The 25,484-nt window shown below is 41.7% G+C and overlaps 1 protein-coding gene across 6 annotated transcripts in view; it reads left to right on the top strand.

The window, feature by feature from the left end:
* Window positions 1–25,484, top strand: part of CHCHD6 (coiled-coil-helix-coiled-coil-helix domain containing 6) — a 127,986-nt gene that overhangs the window by 60,415 nt on the left and 42,087 nt on the right. For all 6 annotated transcript variants that reach the window (XM_051627830.1, XM_051627827.1, XM_051627831.1 and 3 more), the window contains one exon: window positions 12,185–12,320. In XM_051627830.1, coding sequence (XP_051483790.1) covers window positions 12,185–12,320 — 136 coding nt within the window. The remainder of the gene's footprint in view (window positions 1–12,184; window positions 12,321–25,484) is intronic.

The raw sequence follows: 25,484 nt of genomic DNA, 5'->3' as shown, positions 1-25,484 counted from the left end.
TAATCCCCTCCCTGCTACAGAGAATAAAATGGCATTTCATTCCAAGCTCTATTAATGCGCTCGCTCTGGGGATAAAGCAGCACTTCCAAAAGGCAGTGGCCACATTTTTTTTTTCCTGTTGCGTTGTCTTTGTCTTCTTTTGAGTGTTACATTTAGATTAGCTTCTGAGGATTAAATGTTATTACAGTCCCTGAATCTGTTAAGGGGAAAGAAAAAAACATCAGTAAAGAGGTTATGGCTTAGTGGAGGCACTCCAGCTTTATCCTCAAAATGCTGTTTCTTAAAAAAATTGATTTATTTTCTTTTGTGAAGCTTGTCTTATCACGTTTTTATTTTATTTTTGTAGCTGTTAAATTTGGATGCAAGAATTGGCATGGGTGGGGGGGGCTGACTGTCTCTGGAAGGTAAAGCTGCAGGAGTGGGGTGAGGGGATTAGGAAGCTGTTAAAAGATAAAATTGTTCTGAAGCTGAGTTTCCCTCTGAGATCTCCTTATAGTTTGCAGACCTGTTTCTGAAGCTGCTTACTGATGGCTCTGCTGCTTTGCATGTTGTGCTGAGGGGACTGTGTGTGCTTTGTGCTGTTATCAAGGAGTGCATAAAGAACATTGGTATCTTACCCTGATAGAGATCAGCCTTGAATCCAAGGCAGCTTTCCAATGGAGAAACCACCCAAGAGATTTACTCCATATGGGACTTAGTATCTAAGGGTTCCATTTAATGGTCCTAAGGTCTTTAAACTTCATGGACATGAGTATTTAAGGTGATTAGGTTAGAGAAACTGGCACGTAGTGAGTATCCTCCTGGGTTGAGTGTGAATCAGAGGACCACACTGACTCAGTGGGGGCAGGGGAAGAAAGATCACAGATGAGCTGTCTGCTGGGAACTGGGAATTTATGGGTTGCTTTCAGTACTCCTGTAGATGAAGATTTTATTGAGCTACACAAAATTGTGTGAGGCTGATGGCCCCTCAGTTAAAATGGCAACATGAACTGGAACCTAGAACTGTCTTCTTTTTTTTCTTGTTTATATAGATCTGGGAAGTTTGTAGGATAATTATGTGGTGATGCATGAGTGTATTAATCTCGAAATCTACTGTGAGGCCTCAGGTATTTCAAGAGAGAGCTATGCCCAAGAGTCAAGTTCTGAAATAGTTATTATATGGACAGTCATGAAGGCCAAGGAGAAGAAGGGTAAAGATTACATAGTTTTCAAACAAAATTGCTCTGGGATTTCACCTATCATTAGATTAGGTAAATGATTAATTCGTTGTTGAAATTAAGAGCCTCTGCAATAGATATTTAAGAGTTCCCAGTAATAAAATACTGATTACTTCTGGGAGCTCATCCCCAGCCTTATCTCAGCATTGTACTTTTGTGCCCTGCAATGATGATACCTTCACAAAAAATAGACCATCCCAGTCCTGTTCTCTCAGTGCTTGGTTTGTGTTAGATGTTCCTACTTCTGTCTGCGCTGAGTCTGTTTCGTCTAATCTTTAAATAAAGAGATGAGTTATTAGTCAAAGTTTTGCTGTTTCTCATGTTTATAAAGTTGCTCTTAGTAGGAAATCTGTAAGAGACTATAAGGCATGAAATTTCCCCAAAGTTATTTTGAAAAAGGGTAACAGAGTAAATGGATCAGTTTTGATTTTGTGTCGTTTTACATAGTGTCAATTTTACAGAAAGGAAGACTTTCTGATCACTTTCAGTCCTGCCACACAAACATTTTCACTCATTTACATTAGCATGTAAAAGTTTACTTTGTGAATTCTGGAAGGCCCATTGTTAAGCAACTGTTTGTAGCAGTGCATTGATTTCCAGGCAAGATATCTTCTCCTACTACTTTAACAATATGATATGGGGTGATATGTGTAATGAATTTGTGTAAATATTCCAGTTGGGCCATATTACTCTTTTTTGAACCAAATTTTAAATCTTGAAAATTTAATAGATTGTATAATTCATGCAAGCTGTTGAATCTTCTTTCTGGGGACTACTAAAATGCTGGTTCTAAGTAAGACTTTCCTTTTGCCAAGTTAATAAAATGATGTTCTAATCGAGTGTTCACAGTGTTGTCTTTCCTCTCGTGCATGATGAGGAAAGACTAATAAATCAGTCCAATGAACTGAGATTGCAGTCCTGTTAGTGCTAAAAAACTGGTGTAAAATATTAATAGATCTTTTCAAAATTGCAAGAGCATTTCTTCAAAGGTTCATTGGTAGAACACTGAAATTTATAAAATAAGACCTGAACAACAAAGGCTGGAATAGCAAAGGAGGAGATGCCAAAGACTCCATGTAGTCTGTTAAGGATGTTTCTATTGCTATCGATTTTTACATGGAAAGCACTTGTATTCTGTAGTAATGTTGCAGTTATAAAACCCTTAGATCAGGGGTTTTTGGCAGGCCAAATCCAGATTGTTTTCAAAAGCATGGATATTTGTGCAGCTGTTAAAACAAACCTCAGAAATACTTTGTGCATCTGACTACATGAAATATTTCAGTTCAAAGCTCTTCGTTATGGAGAATGCAGTGAAAATAGAAGCAGATCTCTGCCTTCAGATTGGGAATTGCATATTCCCCTCTGTACCATGGTGGGAGCAATGTTTCTCCAGGTTTCTTAGTATTTGATTTTGTATTTAGATGTAATGGCAGGTCCACACCAACACCCAGAACTTCTTATGCCTTTGCTCCCCCTCTCCCCTTGGCTTGAGTTGGGAAAGATATGAATATTAATTAAGGACCCAGCTCAGCTTATTGCTGCTGAGTTTTTCTGCCTCTGTCTTCCAGAGTATCGTGTGCTGGCTTATGGTAATGGCATGGGGTTGATTTGTAGGGGATTGAGGTTAAAGTTGTCTGGGGAAACCTTCCAAAAAGAGTGGTGAATTAAAGATGTCAGAAGCAATAATGCCTGCGAAACCACTTGTTACCAGTGAATTAATGACTTGTTTGCTAATTAGCACCCTAAGGCAAAGTTGAGGTAACACTCCTAACAATCTGGTCATTAATTCAGTAGCAACTGCTTTCAGGGGTAATGCTGCTATTTTGAACAGTAATTGTATTCCTGATTCTGGATTATACATGCTGTGCAAAATGTTTTTATTTGCTGTTAGTCATTGATCCCTCCTGGAGTGATGGAGGGATGACTGGAGAGACCAAAGGCAACTACCAGTGGGGGAAATTTCAGGAGAGAAATAGTTTGTTCTGTGGGTCAGAGCATCTGATTTTCCACCTTCTGAAGAAATAAGGACTGTGACAGGACAGCTGTGGACACCTTCCATCGTGGTGATCGTTCTGCACAGAGGAAATAGTTGGTGTGTGATGTTGACTGATGAGAGAATGAGGTCCTTTCCTCCTTTACAAAGGGAGAGAAAAAACTTCTCTGCCATCAGACCCGGCTTTGATGACTTTATTTTATTATGTATTTATTTGCTGTGATTTTGAAAGTTCATGAAGGCTAAAATAGGTTTCTAGGCTATGGGGTCCCATCAGCTTTTGAAGTCTCAAGGTCAGGTGGTACTTGGCCTACTGTGAGAGGACCTTACTGAGGTTGGTTCTTTCTTCCTATCCTTTTCTTTTCCTTGTTAGTCCTGGAAGTGTCTCTTATCTGCCTGTCTGGGACACACATGTACCACACCAAAACCAATTATAACTTAAAAAAGAGGTTTTTGGAAGTCAGGAGCACTTGCTTGTTCAGGCATGAATGTTGGTTCTTCAAAGAGAAGTTCTCAGCATTGTGCTGACTGAGTGCCACTAATGGCATGATGGAGCAGCCTCAAGTAGGCCTGGGTCTCATTAACTCACCTGAGACATTTCATGTGCTCTTCTCCAAACTTAAACCCACGTCATTTAAATTCTTTTCTACAAGGATTTTTTTTTTTAAATTTTGAGGACTTCTTGAAATTATAGTAGTTATGTAAAAACAAAAAAGAAAAACAGAAACTGCAGCCTGCCCTCAAAACAGACTTCAAGGCTTTTTGTGTGTTCTTTGAAAGCACCACTATTGATGTTCTCTGGAGGATGAGTAGCTGCTTAATGGGGATCTTGCTGAATCAGTACTCAGCAAATTGCAGAGTGTGATAGAAGGGGGCACTGTGGTTTTGAAGAGTGGAGCATGTGTGGGCAGAAGCAAGGGGATTTTTTTAATAGGGTGAATGTTTAACTTTGGCTCTCACCTTAACTTTAATGCTGGCAGCTTCATAGGCCTCTCACAACTTGTTTACTCATCCTTAGCACTGTCAGTGCAAAATAGACTAATGGACTAATTTTTGTCCATCACTGGTACCCCTTTATGTGGTCTGGTGGGAACTGCAGGGACCTAGTGTGGTGCTTTGTGGCATTTTAGAAAAGTAACTGCAGCTCAAACTAGTGGTCAGGGCTTTCCTTTAAAAAGAACATTTCGTTAGCAGTCTGACATCATTACCAGATCATCTCACATAAGAAACATTTACTGAGCCTGTCTGTCCCTGATGTCTTGCAGTTATATGAAGTCAGCATATCACATCTTCAGTTCCCTTCTTTAAAATGCTTTTTGTGGAGGGGTTTTAATAGACCAACAAAGAATATGGGCCCAGCATTCTCCCAGGCAGTTCCCCAGCTAACCCTAAGACATTTACAGCACTATCACTACTCAGAAATTCTTAGGGCCAGTACTGCATGCATTGTGTAAGCTCCATGCATTCCCCTCCTGACCTGAGATCTTCACTAGTTTTTAGACTTTTTTTTTTTTTTTCTATCTGAAGAAAGAAACTCCCCATTCGGGTCACTTCTTGGGCTGTATGTTGTCAGTTATTGCTTGCTATATTGCTTTTCTGCCTTGTGGGAGCTGAGCCAGCTTCCTTTCTGATTCAAAGAACTCCTTCCAGCAACAAGATTCTGACTCATTGCTGCTTGGCTTACAGAGACCGTTTTGCTGCTAACTTTAGGCTCTTCATCTTTGCTAGTCAACTTTTAGTAGCTTGGCATCTTTGGAAAAAATGGTGCATGGCTTTGTGGGCAGAAGATCCAGTTCTGTTAACTTCTGTATCTCTTGGCAAGTGGAGGAAGAGGCAGTAGTTTTCCTTTCATCTTCCAAACTGGCAGTTTCTCTTACCTCAGTGTTAGACCATCATAATCAGTAAAGATTTTACATCCAAATGTACATTGGAATAACGTGCTTGTGGGGCAGGATCTCTTATTATTCCAAACCACTTGCCATCTGCCACACAAAATGCTAACAGGGATGATTAGTTATGGTGTTTTCAGGTTCAGTAGGATAGGGATCATTTAATTTTAAATGATTTTGTACAGTATTTTGCATATTAGTGCTCTCCTCCTGCCCTGAAGACCCACAGCCCATTGCCAGTGTCTGCAGCTTATGGTGTATGTTTGGTTGAAAGTGCACTTGGCAAAGCACAGGGTAGTATAAATTGAAGTCTTTGAGGATGACCCAGTGGTCAAATGGGAAATGACTACTTGTGTGTGAGGATAAATGGTGTAGGAGGATAGGACAGCTTGTGGTAAATCAAAGTAAGACAGAGTTGGAACCAGCACTGGATGGGTCACAGAATCTTTTCGCATCAGTTTCATCACTGAAATGAAGAAATTGTTGTTGGATTTCCAAAATAGAGGTTGTTACAGAGAACTGCTAAATTTTAGTTATTTTCCACTTTGATCTGTATATTTTAGAGCTTGAGGTTTTGGATTTTTTTGTTTGTTTGATGAAGAAAATGTGGCTGAGTCAGGCTGTTTTCACTGGATGCAGAACAGTGGCACAAGTTGCTGACACTCAAGATTTAGACATTTTGTGTTAACTTTAGTTCTCAGTGATAGAATCTAATTACTTACACAGGAGAAGATTTCAGAACAGCTTCTGTGTATCTGTGATTGGAAGGAAAGGAGGTATCTGTCCTGGAAAGGACAAGGGTGCACTGGATGCATGAATTGCAGTGGAAGATTTTGTGGCAACTTCAAACAAGCTGTTAAAACAGGAATAGAGATTGGGAAGTACTTGAGTGACAATTTTTTTAGGGTCACAGAGTCATCCAGAAACTCTTAGTATTTTATAAATATGCATTCATTAGGCACTTCCATGGACATGGTAGGGAAAAAGAGAATCGGGTGACCTATTATTGAAATGCAGCTGTCAAGGGGAGGAGAGAGGGGAAGTACTGCAGGTGTGCAGTAGTGTGCTGCAGACAGTGTGACAAGGCTTATGGGAAGGATTTAGAAAGACAAATACAATTGGCTCAGCTGAAATTTGGAGGTAGTGCCCCTATTCTCATAAAAATTGTCACAAGCTTTCACCTTTTCCTCTTGATCCATCCCCTCTTACTCTACCCAATATGTAACTTCTACAAGCCTTGTATTCCATCCATATGACTGGCAAAGCCTGATGAACAGTGCTTTGAATAAATGAGGCTGATCAGAAATATTTCCTTCCTGATCACATTAGTTCAGCCTCATGAAGCATGCAGTTTGTTTACACTGTGCTAGGTTATGTAGCTTAAATTTTACTGAATCTTTAGTAGATGTTTGGGTGATCTGTTAAGCTTCTTCCATTTCATCTTTCTTGCCAAACAGCTGCAACATGACTCTTCCCTCTTTCATTCAAGCCATGTTGTCAAGCTGATGTGCAGCATTAGGGAATTCCATAGGTTGTGGTGAGGCCATAGTGTTTGCTTTGTGATAGTGGAGTGCAGCCAGTGCTGAAAGTTAGCTTTCCCGGCTGATTGTGCTGATGAGTTTGTTACATGTGAATGAAATGCTTTAATTGTGTTTAATTTTCTGCTGTAAATGTCAAGGCTGCAATAATGAGAGAGGATGGAACCTTGCAATGTGCTGTGTACTCTATCTGTCTGGAGTTATTTTTCTGACATGTTAAAGTGAAGCCATCAGAGCCAACTGCTACCCAATGGAGAATGTAGCTTCACAGGTCACCTAACTCACCAGTTCTTATATACATACAGGACAGCATGGCAGCACACCATGTTTGTGACCACAGCATCATTTGGCTTAGTCTGAAATGCATGTAACATACCCTGAGTATATAAATGTGCTGGCCAACTACATGACACATCTCCAGTTCCTTCCTGGCATGCAGATGGAGCTGCTGTGTGCCCTGGGTTTTGCTCAGTGCTGCCCATTGCTGACCTCTAACCTGTCTGCACTGTGGTGACTAATGTAGGTTTGCTCAAGTTAGCTCAGACACTGGTCTTGGTCAAATAATGCAGCAGAAAGCAGCTAATCCTGTTGTTGGATTTTGCAGCCCATGAGAAATGCCTGGTTGCTGCCCCATTTGGGTTGCTGCTTGCAGCTGTGTGCTCGAGCTAGCTGCTCTGAAGTTGGCTTATATGAGGGACTCTGCATGTCTTTGGTTTTCACTTTCTGAGCAGAGCTATCAAAACACATAGGTTTAGATGCCATCAGTCTCTATCTTGAGCTTTTTCTCAGCTTGGATAGTTTACCACAGTAAAAAGAGGATCTTGCTCATAACTCCATCTGGAATTGGTGCTCCACCCAGAAAAGCCAAGTAATGGTGTGATACTCACTGTGGAGTTACTGATTTTGCACTAATCTGAAGAGCTGCCAAGTCCTGAAGCACTGAAGTTGTATCTCTGCTTGGCTGGTCTGATTTTTCAACTGGGTGGAACGACTACCAAATAAATACATTCACATCTTCCAGCTTTCCCTTGCTTTCCAATACTGAGTCCATAATTCTTCTCCCAGAAAGGAACCTGTTAGCAGCAACTAGCTAGTAGCCATTGTGCTGTGTTGGAAACCTGTCTATGGAGTCTGTGTCCTGATGATACTGCCTTAATCCCTTGTTGCAGGAAGTTTGTCTTTGGAAGCTGTGTTGCTTCTTGATTAATTGATGGATGTTTAGACCAGGACTTTTCCTACTGTTGTAGAGCTTATGATGGAAATCCTTGAAGAACCTTGCTTTAACCTCCCAGACACTTAGCACTTCTTCATGGGGTTTATATCCACGTAGAAATGAATTTGCCAAGACAAATGAATGCAGTTATTGACTGGAGCAGCTGTTACCTGCTGCTATTGAACAGTTAGGAGAGGGTTAAGAAGAAAACCTCTTCTGAGCCACTAGATTGGCCCTGACTAAGATGAATGTCTAATTCACTCCCAGCATCCTTACTGCTGCCAGTAATAAAAAGCTTGCTTCACATATTCACCCCACTGCAGACGTTTCTCTTAAATTAAATATCAAGAGGACATATAATAGCACGATTCCACGCCAAGCCAATATTATCAGATTGATGTCAGCAGTGATAATAGAAGAAGGATAAGTTGATGAGATTTCATTTATTAAATAAAGGGAATATGCAGTGATAGAAAGGATTTGGTAACTCTTGGTGTGTCAAAATGCAGCAAGATCATGCTCATTCTGTCTTACCTCAAGGGACAACAGGGAGAAGGATGCCCTTTGTTTCGTTTTAAGAAAACCTCCCTTCTTTTCTAGACAAAGCACTGATTTAGGTCCCTCCATGGGAGGGGTAGAGGAAGAACTGAGATAATGGATTTGATGTGTACATGTGTCTTCCTTCATTTGGAAGGAATTTCGTGTGTCTTCTTTTCATTGCACAGTGATGAGGCAAAGGTTTATTTCCCCACATGCAGTTTCTGGGGAGGCACTGCTAGGGACTTCTATTTCTGGATTGATCCTTTCCATTTTCCTACCTGTCATATTTTTCTCCTTTCCTTTACTTTCAAACAGACTAGAGTGTGTTATTGGTTCAGTCTTTCATATTCTGGATGTCCTGCACTTATTTCTGAGGTATTATCAGAGCTCATCTCCCATATATGCCTGTCCACAGGTAATGTCCTAGCCCCTCCCAGTCCAGCTTTTCTCTCTTGCCTTTGTCCTAGCTGCTATGAATGAGCTTCTTACATCTGTTTTGATAATATCAGTAGCAGTCATAATGTGTTTTATTTTAGACAGAGGCTAATTCTCTACCTTTTTTGGTGGTAGCATATTTTTGCTTAAAACTATGACCCATTTTAGAAGAAAGATCAAAGCATTGTAGTCTTCTGCTTTTTATGTATTCAAAGCTCATCCCTGCTCCACCATGCTCCTTCCCCCTTGTTGTTTAAGAAATAATAAAAGCCCTCAAACAACAAGGTGTTTAGTAAAAGCAGTGGAGTGGAGTGTCCAGGAAGATTTTTTCTAAAGGTTGGTTAGTGCCAACAGCCTTGTGAGGTGGGCTGAGGTTGAAGGGAGATCATTGATGATGGTCCACCTCCTTTGGAAATCAATGGGCCATTGCTCTCAACAGAGATGTTTGCAGTTAGATGCTGCTGGTCTCCAGCAGGTTTTTCAGGTTTAATTCCTTTTCCTTTCAGATATGAGTAAAGCCAGGCAATGGTAAAGTGCAGCTTGTTTATAGGGCTGTAGTTCCCACTCGTGTGGAAATGTTGCAACCTGAAGTTGAAAATTAAGGTGAACAGGAGAGTGGTGTCCCTTTGATAGAACAAGAGTAGGGGTTGCTGTGATGGGAGGGAAGCTCCTCAAGCAATTGCTCAGATGCCCTTTTCCAGCCCAGACGGGTACCAAAACTTGTGTACTCCTGGACTCTGCAAGATATGCTTCTCTGTGGTGAGCTCACATTTACTTCTTGTCCCTTCATTTCCTAGACCACACCATCTGGTGGGGCACAGTGACAGTTATCTCCCTTGCTTCCTGCTCCAAAGTCAAATGTAACTCTCAATAGGATGTAACAGGTTCTGTTGAATTTTCAGTTCACTTGTGAATGCACTAATGTATTGGTTTGTGTAACTTGTATCAATAATGACCTTGACCACCACTGCATTGTGTTGATTAATTTTTCTAAATCTGTTTTGAGAAGCTGGTGTGATTGATGCATAGGCAGAGTTTGAGATTTTATTTTAAAGAAATAAAGGAGAATATTCTTGTTATGATTCTGAGTACCTGGTACCCAACACATCCTCTCTGTTGCAGGAAGTGGCATGGATGAAGGCTAATGTAGGTACTCGCTAGGCAATGCATGCCATTCTGTGCTGATGGATGCCTTGCCTCTGGCAGGCTTTGGGCAGCAACACCCATTCTGTGGCTTCTCACTTAGCTCTGTGTGGCTTTTAAGTAGCCCTTTAAGACACCTTGGGCTGAGCACCAAGGTGTCTCCTGAAGAAGAGGGCCATGGACTTGGCATTCCTGCGTGACTGATGCCGTGGGACAGACAGTGAAGGAACAGACACACAAACCAAGGTTTTTATTCCTAAATCTCTCCATAGAGACAATGGCAACTTCAAGCATTCTTCTAAATATTTCTCTGAGCTATTTGCACCATATTGTTCTGTTCAGATGAATACAGACTGTTTTGTGCCATTCTCTACCTTTTTGCTCTTCCAGCTCTCTGTATGAAAATTACAAAATACCCTTCAATTTAACATGGCTGAATTTAAAAAAAAACCTAATTTTAAAAGTCTTAACTTTTCCAATGAATGGAGGGATTTGGTGGTATTTCCTGACCTGGTATTGTTTGGTATCATTTTCACAGTCTTGCTGATTTGATTAGAGTGATATTAAAGTTAGCGACAAAGCAAAATGCCAACGTTATGAGTTTCTGAAGCTCTCCCTGGGTTTTTTTCTATTCCAAAATTTGCAGATTTTTTTTAGAATATGGATTTTTAGAGGCTTTAAAGGTGATTTGCTATAGAACATAGAAATTAGAAATGCACACTAGCCTCTAGGGACCATACCTGCAATAAGTTTCTGCCAAAAGCTGTACAATGAAGGTAGAAAAAGAAGTCTGTATAGTATCTTTGGTGGTTTCTGATCTGAAACCTTAGTGTCTTACAGTTTGGCTGTCATACATTGCTGATACATTCTTAGTCTGCCCCTGTATGTTGGCAATTAAGACTGAGGACTGAAGAAGTATCATTTGGAGTATGTCTCAGCCAAACCAGGTTGCTGATGTGGAAAGGACAGATTATTTTTTTTTTCTTCTTTTGGCCCTTCCACTTGGCTTCCTGAGCACCTTACAAAAATGAGCATTATTTGAAACTCTCATCTGAGCTCTCTAAAAGCTTTTACAAGATCTTGGTTTAAGATTTCATGTTTCTTAGAAATCTGTTCTGCTTGAGAGAATGAGACATGCCCAGGAACAGGTCATGTTTTCTCTCTGCCTCTCTGTGAGGCCCTCTAGCTGAATGAGTGCCTGTTGTTGTTACTGTGGAAATGAATACATCATGGCATGGCATTAATGCCTGCCTGTAGCATCAAATGATTTGGAAGGAAGAGGTGCATCTGGTATTTGGGCACAGATCTCTCTAAGCATATTGGGGCAGAAAATGCAAGGAATTAAATGGATTTATGGTTTAGGAGGGTGGCATCTGAGGATTGCTATACCTAAGCATATGTTCTCTTGTCCTCTGGTAAAACATACCATGGCAATTGTGCTGCAAATTCCTGCAATTTGTGTCTGCCTGTCTGTGCAGCTGATGCCACTGTGTTTGTGCCATTGTTTCTGGTATTGTTTTACAACGACCTTCCCCTTTATTGGGACTGTTGCTGATGATGTGCCATATGTACACATGCACATTAGAGTAAAAGAACATCATCCCTAATTGTTCTTGGGTAGCTGTCAATGCCACTTACGAGGTATGAGTACTAATTGTTTCAGAAATACAAAGAAACAGATATCTGGTCTTGCTATTATTCCATTTTTTCCCAGTCACTAGGAGGATTACAGTGCTTCCAACCATGTTGGATTTTTTGAAGTGTTTAAGTACAAGAGAAATCAATAGAGTGAAGTGGCTTTTTCTACCTGTCCTCTCAGTTCCCTTGTCAGACTGTTACAGATCTGGTGCAGGACAAACCAGGATTCCTGGATTTTGCCAATGATTTCCACTGTGATTTGGGAAGTTGTTGAATGTCTTGGAACTGATTTCTTTTCTCCTGACTGCAGAGAAGAGGTGATGTTTTATCTAAGGGTAAGACAGCCTTCCGTACCAACCTAGAAATAGCGTGCTCCTTCTTTCTGCTAAGTAGTCTGGATTTTTCAGGTGAAAGACACTGTTGGTCATTTGACCCACTTTGGTGATTGCTGCCCACCAGTTTCTCTATTAGGACTAGATGATTCCTACACAAGATTAGCATGTGTGTCACTGGCAAAGTGGTAGTAAGTGGGTTAAGGCTCCTCTTCACACATATTTCTGTGCTTGTTTTCCCTGCAGGAGGAGGAACACTGATCCTGTCTGTGCAAGCCTGCAGTCTGAAATTCTGAAGTGCTACCAAGAAAACAAACATGAAGTGCTCAAATGCTCAGAGCTGGCTAAGGAATATCAGCGCTGTGTTAGTGCAGCTCAGAAGGTAACAAAGGCTTCCCTGTTGTACTTGCTGGCTTTGCTATCTTGTTTTGTGTGTTTTTTCCTTCAGGAAAGTGTTTCTGAAAGCTGTGGTATCCGTTGGTCAAATTGCAGTGTTCATAGGAGACAGTTTTTCTTTGGGATCTATTTTTCCACATTAATTCCACATTTCCCAGTCACACTGCAGTATGTCCCAGCTTCACTCCCACCAGTACATCCTATTATACTGAGCTGCCACCAAAACAGTAGCACTGATGCTCCAAGGTTTCAAAGTGAGCCACTTGGGAAAACTTTTCCCAAGTTTTGCCTTCTAGGACACTGTGTACTGCAAAGAGTAGACAAATTCATTTTGCCATTGTCAGCAGCATTTTGAACAGGCTCTAAACATCCTCCCATCATGGGACTTTGGAGATCTTGCTTCTTTTTGTTGCTGCATGCAGAAAGCTTCTTTACTGGGCAAGGCTGCTGCCTCTTAGGAAAACTGCACACTCCTAAAAGCTGTTTGTTTTGTGCAGGGGGCAAAGAAGCCTTGTGGCTTTTCATCCAGAGATGCAGAGTCTTAGTCAATTCTGTTGATGCCTTAGACCAGTGGCTGCTCCATACCCTGAAAGAATTTCTGGCTAGTGAAACAAGTGAAGGAGAAAGGGAAAATGAAGTATTTGGACTTTACAGCTTGGAAATGGTCTTGGGAAAAGTGAGTGGTATGACATAAACTGCTGCTTGGGATGTCTGGAGTGTAAAGGATGCTGTTCCTCTCATGAGAATTCAGTGGGTCAGGTGTCCCTCAAGAGTCAGCTTTTCTTTTTTTGGGGAGGTAGTAGAAAATTCTCAGAAAGGAACTGAGACAATAATAAGGTGGATTTGGGGAAAAGGATGGAGCGTTCTGGGAATAGAAAACGGAGACTCCTCTCATGGGATTACTAATGCAAAGGGTGAGGAAGAGGTGGAGATTTCATGGAGCAGTCTTTCTGTGTCACATTAGCATTGTGAGGGGAAGCTGTATGCCTGATTTAAGTATAACATGAAACAAGCTGCCAGCCGGCTCCCAGAAGAAGCTCAACAGAAGGAGATGGGAAAATTGTCAGGATATATTAGACCAAATGTTGTTGCTAGTCCTAGTGGGATATTTTTTTTCCTTCCTGTTTACAAAGAAGGTCTTTGTATGTCTGCAAATCAGCAAGGTTAAAGCTGCCAGGGAAAGGGCTTTTCTCTGATATCTTTAAAGTCCCCAGCTCCCAAAACGTGTGGTTTCTTTTTCTTTCTCAGCTTTAAAGTAAAGTGGTGCCTGTGCTGCTGCTGCACACTCTGTGCCCTCTGTTGCTGTGTGCAGAGCGCTGGCACGTCTCTTGCCAGCTTCCGTTACCTGATGCTTCCTCCTTGCCTCCTGTAAATCAGGCTTGTAGCCTTTTCAGTGGAGTGTATCTTTAGCAAATGCATTTACCAATACATCTTTATTGCATGCAGTGCGGGCGGAATGTGATTACCCAAGAAGACAGATTGCATTAAACTTCAGCATATTTGCAAGCTGTGGCTCCAACCCGCCTGAGAAAGGGGCTGGGATGCTGCCAGCCCTGAGCCCCAGCCCGGCAGTATTAAAGAGTAAATTGGAAGCAAAATGACTGGTAACAGCAGAGGGCAGTGAAAGATCCTATTAACTTGGATCTTTTTTTAAGATTTGGGTGGTGGTGGTGGTGGGGGGGTTTGCTAGGTTTTCTTTATAAACCAAAAAAACAGGGGTTGTCTTGGTTCTCAGAGTATTCAGTGAACTTGAGAAATGTTCCCCCCACTGTTACAGAAACTTCCTGGAAGAAGCAGTGCATAGGACATGAATTTGCTCTGGATGATGACAATGTGGCAGAAAATCTCCTTCCTGTCTTGTAAGAAGGGGAGAGTAAGACAATAAGTAGGTAGCTAAATCTTACAGCCAGATACAGGCACTGGGGGTTCTAAAAGTACAAATTCAAGAAAAACTTCCATAGGTTCCCTTGTTCCAGGACAGCTCAAGCCCTGACATTTTGCCTCACTGTTCTTACTGAGTCCTTTGACTTCTGAGATGTATGTAACTATCACAAGCTGTTGTGTTTTTTCATGAAGGACTAAAACTCCCTCCTCCCTTCCCCTTTTAAGCTGCTATTTTTCTTTAGGTTTAAATTAGCATCTTCTACCAAATGGCTTTCTGTCTCACGCATTCTTCATTCAGGAAATACAGGTTGGAGGAATGTGGGAAAGAGAGGCCAGAATCTCTTGATTTTTTGGGTGACTTTTTCCTGTTTTTTTTAAAGACAATTTGTTTTCCAGTACAAGAGGTTGTAATCAAAGCTGGATGTGTGACTTCAGCTCTCTTGCACGCTGGTGATTTGTTGTTCTGCATTTTACTAAAGATTTTATAAGGCTTGGTGAGTATTCTTTAATGAAGCATCTGGTTCTCTGCAAGTTCCTTTTGATGGCTGGTTAAAATGTCTCCAGGGCATGGTATACATTAGACTCAGAAAAAGCAAGCTCTAGATTTCTAGACTGAAAATTACAGCTTACAGTGGATGAGAATAATTCTTTGCATCTTCCCCTTTGCTGTGTGTGTTTGAGCCTCGTCCTTCAGGCACCCGCTTGCCTTTGCTTGTTGCTGCACGAGTCTCTGAGCCGTAACCCTCAGTTACTTTCGCCAACAGAAAATATGTCACTGAATGAGTTTTGAATTCTATTTTCCACTCACTTCCTGCACAGGCCCTCTTACTGCAACAGGATACATCGTAGCAGTGTATGGTAGGGATTTCAGTGGTGTTACCCATTTTGTATGTTTTCTGGCCATCAGAGCTTCTTTTGTAGTCAAGGGAGGGAAATTGGCACCACTAGAGCATGGTGCATCTGATCCTAAATAGTCATCTGAAACAGGTTGGCTGAATCACCATCCACAAGTGTGTGTTTCTCTCTGGTGCTTGGGAGGGCACACCCAAACCATGAACTCCAAAGTTAATGCCTGTAGTGGGGTGTTCATAAGAGTTGTGGGAGCAGAATTCAGCTCTGATTGCCCACATTTATACTTGCCCTGCCTAACCTGCTCACTAACTTTGCCCTTTATACCATCCTGAATGTTACATTTTGGCTGTGTTGCCATGGGCTGACTGCCACAGCATCAGCCCACTTAGTCTCAAGGCTGGTTGCTGTGTCCTGTGCTTTGCTTGTGTGGAAGCTCTCTGACTTCAGAGTGTGTTACTGTAATGTCTCCTGTTTAATTTGGGAGTGTTTTATCTTTTCTGGTGGTCTGTTTTCATTGCTCTGCAGAACTTCAGCTACAGCATAAAAATCACTGGCTTTAAATCTAATAAAAGCTGGGATAATGGGACAGCTGTGGGAAGGGCAGTTCCCATTGTGTCTTTTAAAATTGCCTGTAGTTTATTGACCGCAAGTTTCACCAAGAGCTACTGCTGCCGTTAGATAATGAGAATTGAAAATTGCTACTTCTCTTTCCCCAAGGTTTTTCTCGTGCCAATGAGAAGAGGGTGAGGAAGGAAAAGGAAAGTGGGCAGTGGAAATCAGCGTAATTTCTGACTTTGAGTTCAGATGGAAGGGAAAAACAAATTGTTTTTTTTTTAAAGTCTGATTTCTCTTAGTGAATTGTTTCCCTCTCCTTGCAAATATGCACTCACATGCAAGCTTTTCAGAATATTTGTGACCCATTCTGCTTCCCTTAAGTCGTATTCACACCAGTAGGCAAATCTGAATTTCCATTGAATTTTAGTTGGTTAATTTGTTGTGTAATTCTGGGGAGCCTCTGGCCAGCTGCCACTTGAAATATGTGGCCTCTGATGCGAGATGAGATTTCGAGCAGAACCTCCTTCTTGCAACAGAGGCAGGTTCTTGTGCAGAAGATTGCCTGTTATTTAAGAGCATGTATCCCTTTCTTTCCAAGTGTTTTCTCACTGTCTCTAGGTGCCTGTCTTTCACAGAAGGACCAAGGTGAAATCTTTGTGCTCTTAGCTCCTGGCCAAACCAAGCTATAAAGAGCTGCATACTCAGACACATGTATTCCCTTGTCAATAGGAGCTGTACGCATTGAGTTAGGAGCCAGTCACAATTCTGCCCTTTTTCTCCCTGTTCTGCATCCAGCTGCTCAGGAGTCTACTATTCAGAGCAGACAAAGTTAAACCTACTCTGTCGAGGCTTTAGGGATTGTCTGCATAAGGAAATTGCAATGCAATAAATTGGTGAGTTTATGCTACAGCAACTTCCCTCGTATGTGAACGTTCTGGGTTTGTCATGGAAGTGCAAGGAAAATTCACACTTGTTTACTGGGAGTCACTCTGCTATGCAAACAAACCCTTGCACAACACTGATCGTCTGGATTCCAGCAGGGGCAGACTTTTAACATAACCTTGAGTCAATTGCATTCTCCTTTGCCCTTGACTGTAATAAACAGGAATGTGGTCAATTTGCTTTGCCTACTTTTCCAAGTGATTCCTGTGAAAGCCTGTTTCCTGTTTGGTGTGCACAGCAGGGCATTGCAGCTCTGCTGCAAGCTTGTCTCTAATCTATGGATAGTGACCTAGATTACCAAGAAGATGCCACAGGTAGTTGTGCAGTGTCCCATCCTGATGGAGCAGTTTTGCTCATGCATTTTGCATCCTGCTGAAGCGTGGGCCTGCTTAGAGCTGTAGCTTCCACAGCCTGACTTTCTACTTAAGAGAAACAGCTTTGGGCTGTGTTGGATGCCACAGGCTGCACTGCAGGTATCTCTTATCATTCTGGGTCATTAGGCTCTTGTTAAAGAGTTGCTTCCATTCTGGTGCATTGAAAAATGCTTTATAGATTGTCTTTGTGCTTATTGGGGTAGAGAGTAACAGTCAGTGTGTGTGGCTGGGGAAAGAAAGTTTTGACCAGGTATAGTGAGGTCCATATCTGTACTCGAGAAATGCCAGGATTTCTCCTCCCTGGAATTCTGCAGGAGTAGATCTTAGCTGTTGAAGTCTTACTGAGGACATATAAATATATCACACAATATGCTACTTGAAATGCAATATATGTAACTTGGACAGCTTCAGGGTTGTTTGAGCTTTCTGAAATTCAGCTTTGTAGTTTCAGATAAATCTGTGTTTCATGTCTGGTGGATGAAATGTGCAGCCATCCTCAGCCAGGTGCTGCCCTGCCTTCAGTTGGTCAGTCCTTGTTCAAAGCAGATGGATCTGTAAAGCATTTTTCTTGCCTCCTCTGCAGAGTCAATTATCTTTTTAAAATCTTTCCTTCTTCCAACCTTTACTTGTGCAAATGCTGTGGTGATAACACTATTGGAGGAGCTTATGACTCAGTAAGTGGCCCCCACAAGGGAGTCAGTGGAGAGGCCACAAGCTGCAGGCAGCTGCTGTTTGTTTAGTCATAAACACAGAGGAGAACAGCAGTGGATTAACTGTACCCGAGCATACCCTGACCTGTTATTTGCAAAGGTGAAAAGGATCCATATTTTGCTTCTAATTATAAAGATGGAAGCAGTTATTCTTTTGATTTTAAAGGCAGCAGTTCTTGGTTCTGGTGAGTCTTAGGTCCACACACAACACTTCATATCAGAGTTCATCAGTGGATCAACTAAAAATACAGAGCTGCTTGAAAGGACATAAACTACCATTTTAATATATGAGGCATGTTCCAGAGTAAAGTGCTGGCCTGCTTAAAATGGAAATGGCTGCTGCCTATACCTGCTATTTACAAAACTGGAGGCATAAGTTCTTCATTGCTCTGTGTCTCAGGACTTCACAAAGCCCTGATATTCCCAACAGCCTGCCATGTTATCAGCACTTATTAACCCATGCAAACAAGAACCTCTCTGCTCTCTGCAGTCCACATAAAGCTCCAATGTGGAACCTCCTGGAGTTTGTTGGTTTTTAAGAAAACGAGCATAAATAAGCTTAAAACTTTTTTTTGTTCTCTTGGTTCTGCTTCAAGGCTCCTCTTCCAGACATACTTAGCCCATACACTGCATCATATTTTCCTCTTGAGTTCTTGAATCTGTTGCCTGCTCTGGAAGGAGGACTTCTGGACCCATTTGTCTTCTCAAAAACAATCTATTGTCTAGCAGTCTTAACACACAGTCCGTGGTTTTCTGATGTTTGTTTTTGGGTTTTTTTGATGTGTTACAGTGAGGCAGAATTGCCTTTGGGTCCAATTTCTCACTTGATGGTTCTAAACTCAAATACACTTACAGGTAAAGCTAATCTGAATATGCATGTTTCGCAGATGGTTTTGAAGACAACTTTGATATATAGAGGGAAAGAAGTCAGAATACCTTTACAATTCCTAAAGTTGAACTATTTGGTATTTTATAACATCTAAAATGTGGTCTGTACTGCAGTTCTTTTTGCTTTAAAACTTAGTTTGCCTGAAACTGTTTAAAAGCAGTTAAATTTTTTTTCTATGATGATACTACAAGAGGTAGGCAGTCAGGAATCAGAAGTCATAGCTGACTTGACACTATGATGTGGTCTTTGAGTGTGTGAATCTGAGAAGACTAATTTTAAGTTGGGTATCAAAATTTCAAGCAAAGGAGGGCCAAGCACTGTCAGGGAAGGAATTTCTCTGATGTATTCTTCTCTCTTTAAAAATTATTTTGCTTTTGGCTTAAATCAGTGGGACCTACATGGATCTAATGTATCTAACATGTTTCCCAAATTCTGTGCTCTCTGTATGCTGTGTTAGTGTTTTCTTGAGAACTGTAGTTTGTATTTGGTTGGGCTTATGTAGTAGGGAAATAGTTGCTTGGGGGTGAGAAAGTGTTGTGATACATCATGTTGTTTTAGTACCAGATTTTTTCACAAAAGATTTGTAGCACTGTGTTGGCAAGTTGGCAGTGGAAATTCTTACTAGGATTAATTCTGGGAGACTGATGACCAAGCAGTTTTGGACAGAAAGAAGTTGATTTCCAATTTTTAAACTGTGTGTTTTCTTGCTGAAATTAGATTGAAACAGATCCACAAAAATTGCTGTCGATAGCAACTGCTGGTTAGAAGCACAGGGTCAGTGGTAAAATGGCTTCAGACTCCCAAGAAGTTTCAAAATAGCCCTGACTTCCATAACTTCTGTGCTAATGTTAGATCCAGTCTCTGACAACTTGGCTATAACTTGGGAAATTATATCAGTGATGCCCAAGTCTTCATGACAAACTGGGGAAACCAAAGATTTGTTATGCTCCTCATTGGTTGCACTCTGCACAGGATGGTTTCCTGCTACTTATGGTTTCCACACACTATCCATCAGCTGATTTTGTTAGCAGGTCTTGGGTCGGAATACCTTCAGGACTAATAGGATTTAAAGCCTTCACCAATCAGTTTAATGTGTCTGAGTAGATCACGTGTACAGAGGTTATTGTCATGGCATTGGATGCAATCTAGTGGAAGAGTTGCTACCAAGCAAGCAAGACTGCTCTCACTAGCCCTTCTTTGGAGAGCCAAAGAGAGAACTTGGGAAGTTAATGAATGATGGATGAACACTCCTACTAGTAGGAAGCCAACTTTTTTCTTGTCAGAGCTATAGCATGTTGGAGGAGAAGGCCTGGGACAGTTGCCCTGATGGTGCTTGCTAGTGTGTATTCTTTCCACAGAGCCTCTCTGACCAAGACTTTGGAGGGTTCATCTGTCACAAAATCTAAACTTTCTGGGGAGGTTTCTTTCTGCATCGTGCCTGTGTTTTTTGTGGTTTTCACCTCCCTGTGGCACTGTCTGCTCAAAAGGCCTCCTTGTCCAGAGATATTTCCTAGTGTACCTTTGATGCTTCCAAACCAATTTAAAGCTATCAGTCCTAGCGAGACCTTCTCAAGCCATTTTAAGTAACCTTTCTGGACACCAGTGCTTCAAATATAAGAACAAGACATGTTGAAAAGTGTGCGTTAGAGTGATCTGAATATAGTACTAGAATATGCAGTGCTGCTGATACTTTCATCTGTTGGCAAGAAACTTTCTTTTGGTTATAACATCATTACTGGTTAGAGGCCTTTGGGGCCTTTAAGAGTTAGTGAAAGGCTCTTAAAGACCTCTGCATTCACAGCTTTCCAGGGAGCCAACATTTATTATAATTAGAGTTTGTTACCTTCGTAGTGTGAAGGAAGCAGGTATTGAAGCCTGGAGTTAGGATAGTGCTGCAATGTCTGATTTATTTTCTTGTTTCTGAAGTTGGAGAAGTGTGCTGCTCTACTGTGTTAAGCCTGAGTGTTCATCCAGAAACACAGACACAATTATTTTGACCATGTGTTCCCTCTTTGTCCCTGCTGAATGCCTGTTTGTCCTGTATAAATGGATTTTGGGATCAGCCAACCTCCAGCTCTGAATTAGCCTAATAAGGTATGGTAGGTAGGGTTTAATGGTCACTCTGCAAGCAGCTGGTTCCCTGCATATATTAGGAGGAATGATTTTTAAAATAATTATATTGGAAAGCTGTTGATTAAACTTTTCAAATATCTGTATGCTGTAAAATCTCAGCTCTTCTGCCTCTGTCCTTCAAGCTCTCTGCTTGCCCTCTGCCTGCTTATCTTTCTGTCATTTCTGATTACCTCTACCCATCTGCCTCTGCCTTCTCTCCCACTCAGTTTATCAGTTCACGTTTGCTGCCCACAAGGACTGGGTTTGTTTTTCTGAGCAGCTCGTCTGTTGTGTTACTTCTCAGCTTGTCACAGAAAGCCAAGGGTTACTTGGTTTGGTCTATAACTAAAGCATTATTACACTGTTCTTTTACTGGGGGACTGGGAGCTCTGCACAATCACCACTACATCTGCAGCATTTTTGTGTCTTTGCAGGTACCTATTTCCTTTCTCAGAATGGATTTAACATTGGTGAAAGAAGACAATGAGATTTTAAAATTTTGTTTTATTTTAGCTGTGGAGTGTGTACTTCAATGCTGACCTAAGTGTTTCGTATGGAAATAGAGAATGTTTTTCTTCATTTACTTGTTCCCTGAATTTCTCTCTGAGTTTACCAGTGGGGGTGATTTCAAGTGTTCTGGTGATTTATATGCTGTGGACACTGTCTTAAAAACTGAAGGAAGCACCTGCTTATCCAGGTCATGGAAGCCTTTGGCAGGTGGCAGTGTCCTTCTGCCAGGTCTGAGATGGTCCCTTCCCACTACCATTACCTGTACAGACTCCTAGGTCTTAAAATCTGCTTTCTGCTTGTTTGAAGTTTCATTCACAATATATTTAATTAGGAAATCAAATGATTGGACAAAAAGCAAGCTAAAACATTTTTGAAATTATAACTGTAGCATTTTTCTACCTTTCATTCAGACCAGACTGCTGTAAAACTTTTACAGTCATCTTATTTTCTGGATGATGTTTTCTGCTAATGACTTGCAGTTGTTCTGAGGTTATTCTCTGCTTTAGTACTGTGCTGTTCCCCAGCCCAGCTAATTAAGCAATTAAGTTTCAGTCTGGAACACACCTTTCTTCTTTAGCACCATCTTCCTGTTCTTGAGGTTTTTCCATGTGTTGATTTCTAGACTATCATGTTAAGTGGTACTGGGCTGCAGTGATCTCTAGGTGCTGTGTGATGCCTGTTAGGGGATCAGACCAGCAGTGCCCCGTGACGTGATGGGTCCCTGCATTATTGCTGTTTAGAAGACACTTTCCTACTAGAGTCTCTTTGACAGGACTGTAAGCCTTTGGATCAAGGGTTGAAACTCTAGTTGTCGAAGTGGTTATCTGCATGCTTCAGGATCAGAGAAAGGTTCAGAAGAAAAGTGTAAGTAAATACATGTTTATGCTGTAAACTTCAGGAAGAACCATGTGATTTAGAGGCGTATATTGGCATAAGATAAAAAAATCAAAGTTTCTAAATATCAAAGAATCGAGGTTTTTATATTTTGGGTGAGGCAGCAGGGCAAGTAATACACTGTTTCAGTTATGTACTTGATAACTTTATGAAAAGTTCTTTGACGGAGTAGGAGAATTTCTGGTTATAGATATAATATGGAGACTTGTTGATCTCACCAAAGAAATTGGAAAGGAGACTGAATGACTGTTTATTTGTCCTATCTCAATGACACCTTAATTCCATGTTTGAGCACTTTGCAATTCTGCCGATTCCTTTTTGTGGGTGGAAGGGAGAAAACTTGTACTTGTTTTGAGTCACTGGCTGCAGCTAAACACAGTTTGTCAGTAAATTATATGGGTACTTCTAATGACTCTCTGGACTCTGACATGACTACTCTGTCTTCTCATGGATTCAGGTGTAACCAATTGCTGTGTTTGAACACAAGAGGCTCCCTCAGGCCTTATCACTAAGAACAGTTGAGAGCTTTTGTCTTGAGTAGTACTGAAGGTGGCCTACTTAGGACTATCATCATTTAACATGATCTGTAATATTTCTGGGCCCTAGGATGTTTGCAGTACTGTTTAACTTCTATCAGAGTTGTATTTTGTCTTTTAGCAGCAAGCCTAATTGTGTTCAGGAGCATCCTGAGACTCAGAAAATCTGTAAGTCTTGCAGAAATAGCCACTGAAAAATGGATTGGATACTGTGATGCAGGTAGGATTCTTCCTAGCTGTGTGTACCTTGAGCTGACATGGTGAGGGCATCATTATAGGGCTGGAGTGCACTAGAGAAGAGAGAGTTTGTACTGCACCAGTGACTGCCTTATTGCTCTGTAAAAGTCAACCTTGAAGCATCTGTACAGGCTCCAAAGTGGACTCTCTGGAGCAGAAGCAGGTTCATTGCCAAGGACAGGCAGGGTGTAATGTTTTACTGAATTCCTCTCTTTCCAGCCTGTACCCAATGTCTGAGACACATGGAATGTCACTTTGTTTGAGAAGGACAAGCATTTTGGAAGCTATTAAATGTGAAAGTCATACTTTGTTCTAGCTTGTGTTGATGGGGGGTTATGTGCACACAGCTATGGCATGAACTTGAGACCACAGAATGCTCTCAGGTTCCTTGTTAATGCAGTGTCAAATCTGTGCTGGTTGGGAGATGAGCAAGAGAGATCCCGGGCTGTGTGAGACAGCAGCTTGTGCCTTCTTGTTTTTCTGAGTCTTGACATTTGCTGCAATAGAGCCCCATAAAATGCAGGAAAGTCTCTCCAATTGTGTAGGTGTATTAGCAGGTTTCTTGCACTGGTGGATTAGAACCAGGCTGGGTTCAGTAAATGTGGATAAATAATAAAAGGTGAGATTGTGTGCAGTGATCCCAGGCCTCCTTTCCCCAGCTGCTGCCTCCTGTCTGTTTGCTGGGAACCTTTGCACGGGCAAGTGGCTTTGCTTGAGAGAACAGGCTACATACTCTTTTCTGCCATAGCCAAAGGTGACTGACACAAAGCCAGAGGAAGCTTCTCTCTCAGGGACTGGAATGTCAACAAAGATGTTGTACTGCCTTACAGGGCCCTGACTTGATTTTGTATAAAAAATGAACAGATGTTGGAAGGTCAGGAGCTTTACCATATACAGAGCAGCCCCTGGAGAGCAGGGCAGAGCCTGCTCAGGTGTCACGGGTAACACTGCTCTGGGTTTAATGTGCCAACACTTCCCCCAAATGTACAGCTCCCCTCTGGCCATGTCTGGAGTTTTGCCCTGGTTAAGGAAATGAGACTCACGTAACGACGTTGTGCGTCTGTAAGCCTGGTTTCTGTCCCAGTCTCTGCTTGCTCTGAACGTGCTGGCGAGTTGTGTTGATGCTCCTCAGAAGGCACAAAGGCTCTGAAGTAATAAGTTCCTGGATATCTTGTGAAAGCAGGCAATTAGGTGGGGGGAAGGGACCTCAGTGGTGCTTGTGCAGTGGGAAATGGTATTGACTCACCTTTATTAGACATTGGTTTGGTCACAGAGGAACTTAACTTTGAGACACAAATCTGGAGGAATTCAAGTGATTTCAGTTCTGCTGCTCATGAAACTGCCTGTTTCTACTTGAGGACTCTGGCTTGCCTAAATGTTTGAGGAGCTGACTTGTGCTTACCATTATGATCAGCTTCATTGGCGAGATGTAACAAGGGTGGCACTGCAGGAAGGGAGAAGAGAGAGCAGCCTTGTTTTTAGGGATTATCCTTTGAAATACACCTTCTCTGTCCAAGTATTGATTTCCTTCTTTACTTTTGAGAAATGGAAGCAATCTCCCTGTTGGAAGAGAGTGGTATGGAAATGGCCCAGCTTTCACAAGTTTATAGCCTGATCCTTTAATGCATGTTTTCTTATTTTGGGATGAGATAAAAGATTTGGTATTAGATGTGAGCAACCTGGAAGAAAAGAGCTTGTGGATTTAAGGTAGCTTGTGGTCTTGCTTCCTGCACCCTTTTTATGTTGTTCAGTCAAATGTTTCATGCTTGGGAAACTTAAGCTCTGGGGACTAGAGCAACTGCTGATCCTGACTGGCCTCAGCACCTTCTCCTGCTGATCAGGCAGGCACTTGGCAGTTCCTTGGGAGCTTGTTTTTGCTTCTGCATGTTGAGACAGGACAGTGGTTGAAATGGGGGAAGAGGAAACTTTGCAATGTGGTGCTCCTGTGTCTGAGACTAGTGCAACAGACAACTGTGTGTGAGTGGAGTAGCCTAAGATTTGTCAGCTCATGGGTGGCTACTCATTGTGGTCATTGGCTGGGATACGGGTGGCTATGATGTCTAGCAGTCCTTCTTCCAGAGCTTGGTTACAGGGTCAATGATTTTCACCACCATTTTCCATCTCTGCTGGTCACCCTTGTCCATCTGTCATTAAGCCCACTTCAGCAAGATTGACAGGAGCTTATTCCAAAGCTTATTGGGAGCAGTGTAGTAGTTGTGGAGTGTGGCCATAGAGGAATTGGTTATGTCAGCAGGTCTGCACGTGGGCTTTGGACTGTATAGCAGGGGATCATATTTGTAAAGTTTTCACAGGCCCTGTGAGCATAGTGATAGGCTTTGAAGCGTGGCTTCTTCTGTGCTCTGCTTTCCCACAAAATCTTCAGGCATGATCCATCAAGGAGCATGAAATATATTCAAAATCTCACTGCTGCTTTTTTCTTACAGTCAGCAGGGTTGTGCTTTTTTTCTCTGGTGTGGAGTTGTTTGCTGTTGAGAATAAGCAGTCTCTTTTCTTGTGATTCTTTACCTCTCTTTGGGACATGATGCCATCAAGAAAACCAGCTGTTCCAATCTGAGAGTCTGCCTCTGCTTTCATGCTCTCTTGTTGATTGTGTTGAATCAATGAAGTGTTGCAATGCTAGGGAGAAAAAGGGGA

This window comes from Apus apus, chromosome 9 (genome assembly GCF_020740795.1).
Source record: "Apus apus isolate bApuApu2 chromosome 9, bApuApu2.pri.cur, whole genome shotgun sequence".
Taxonomy (NCBI): domain Eukaryota; kingdom Metazoa; phylum Chordata; class Aves; order Apodiformes; family Apodidae; genus Apus; species Apus apus.
Note: the sequence above shows the minus strand (reverse complement) of the source record. Positions and strands in the feature narration are given on the sequence as shown.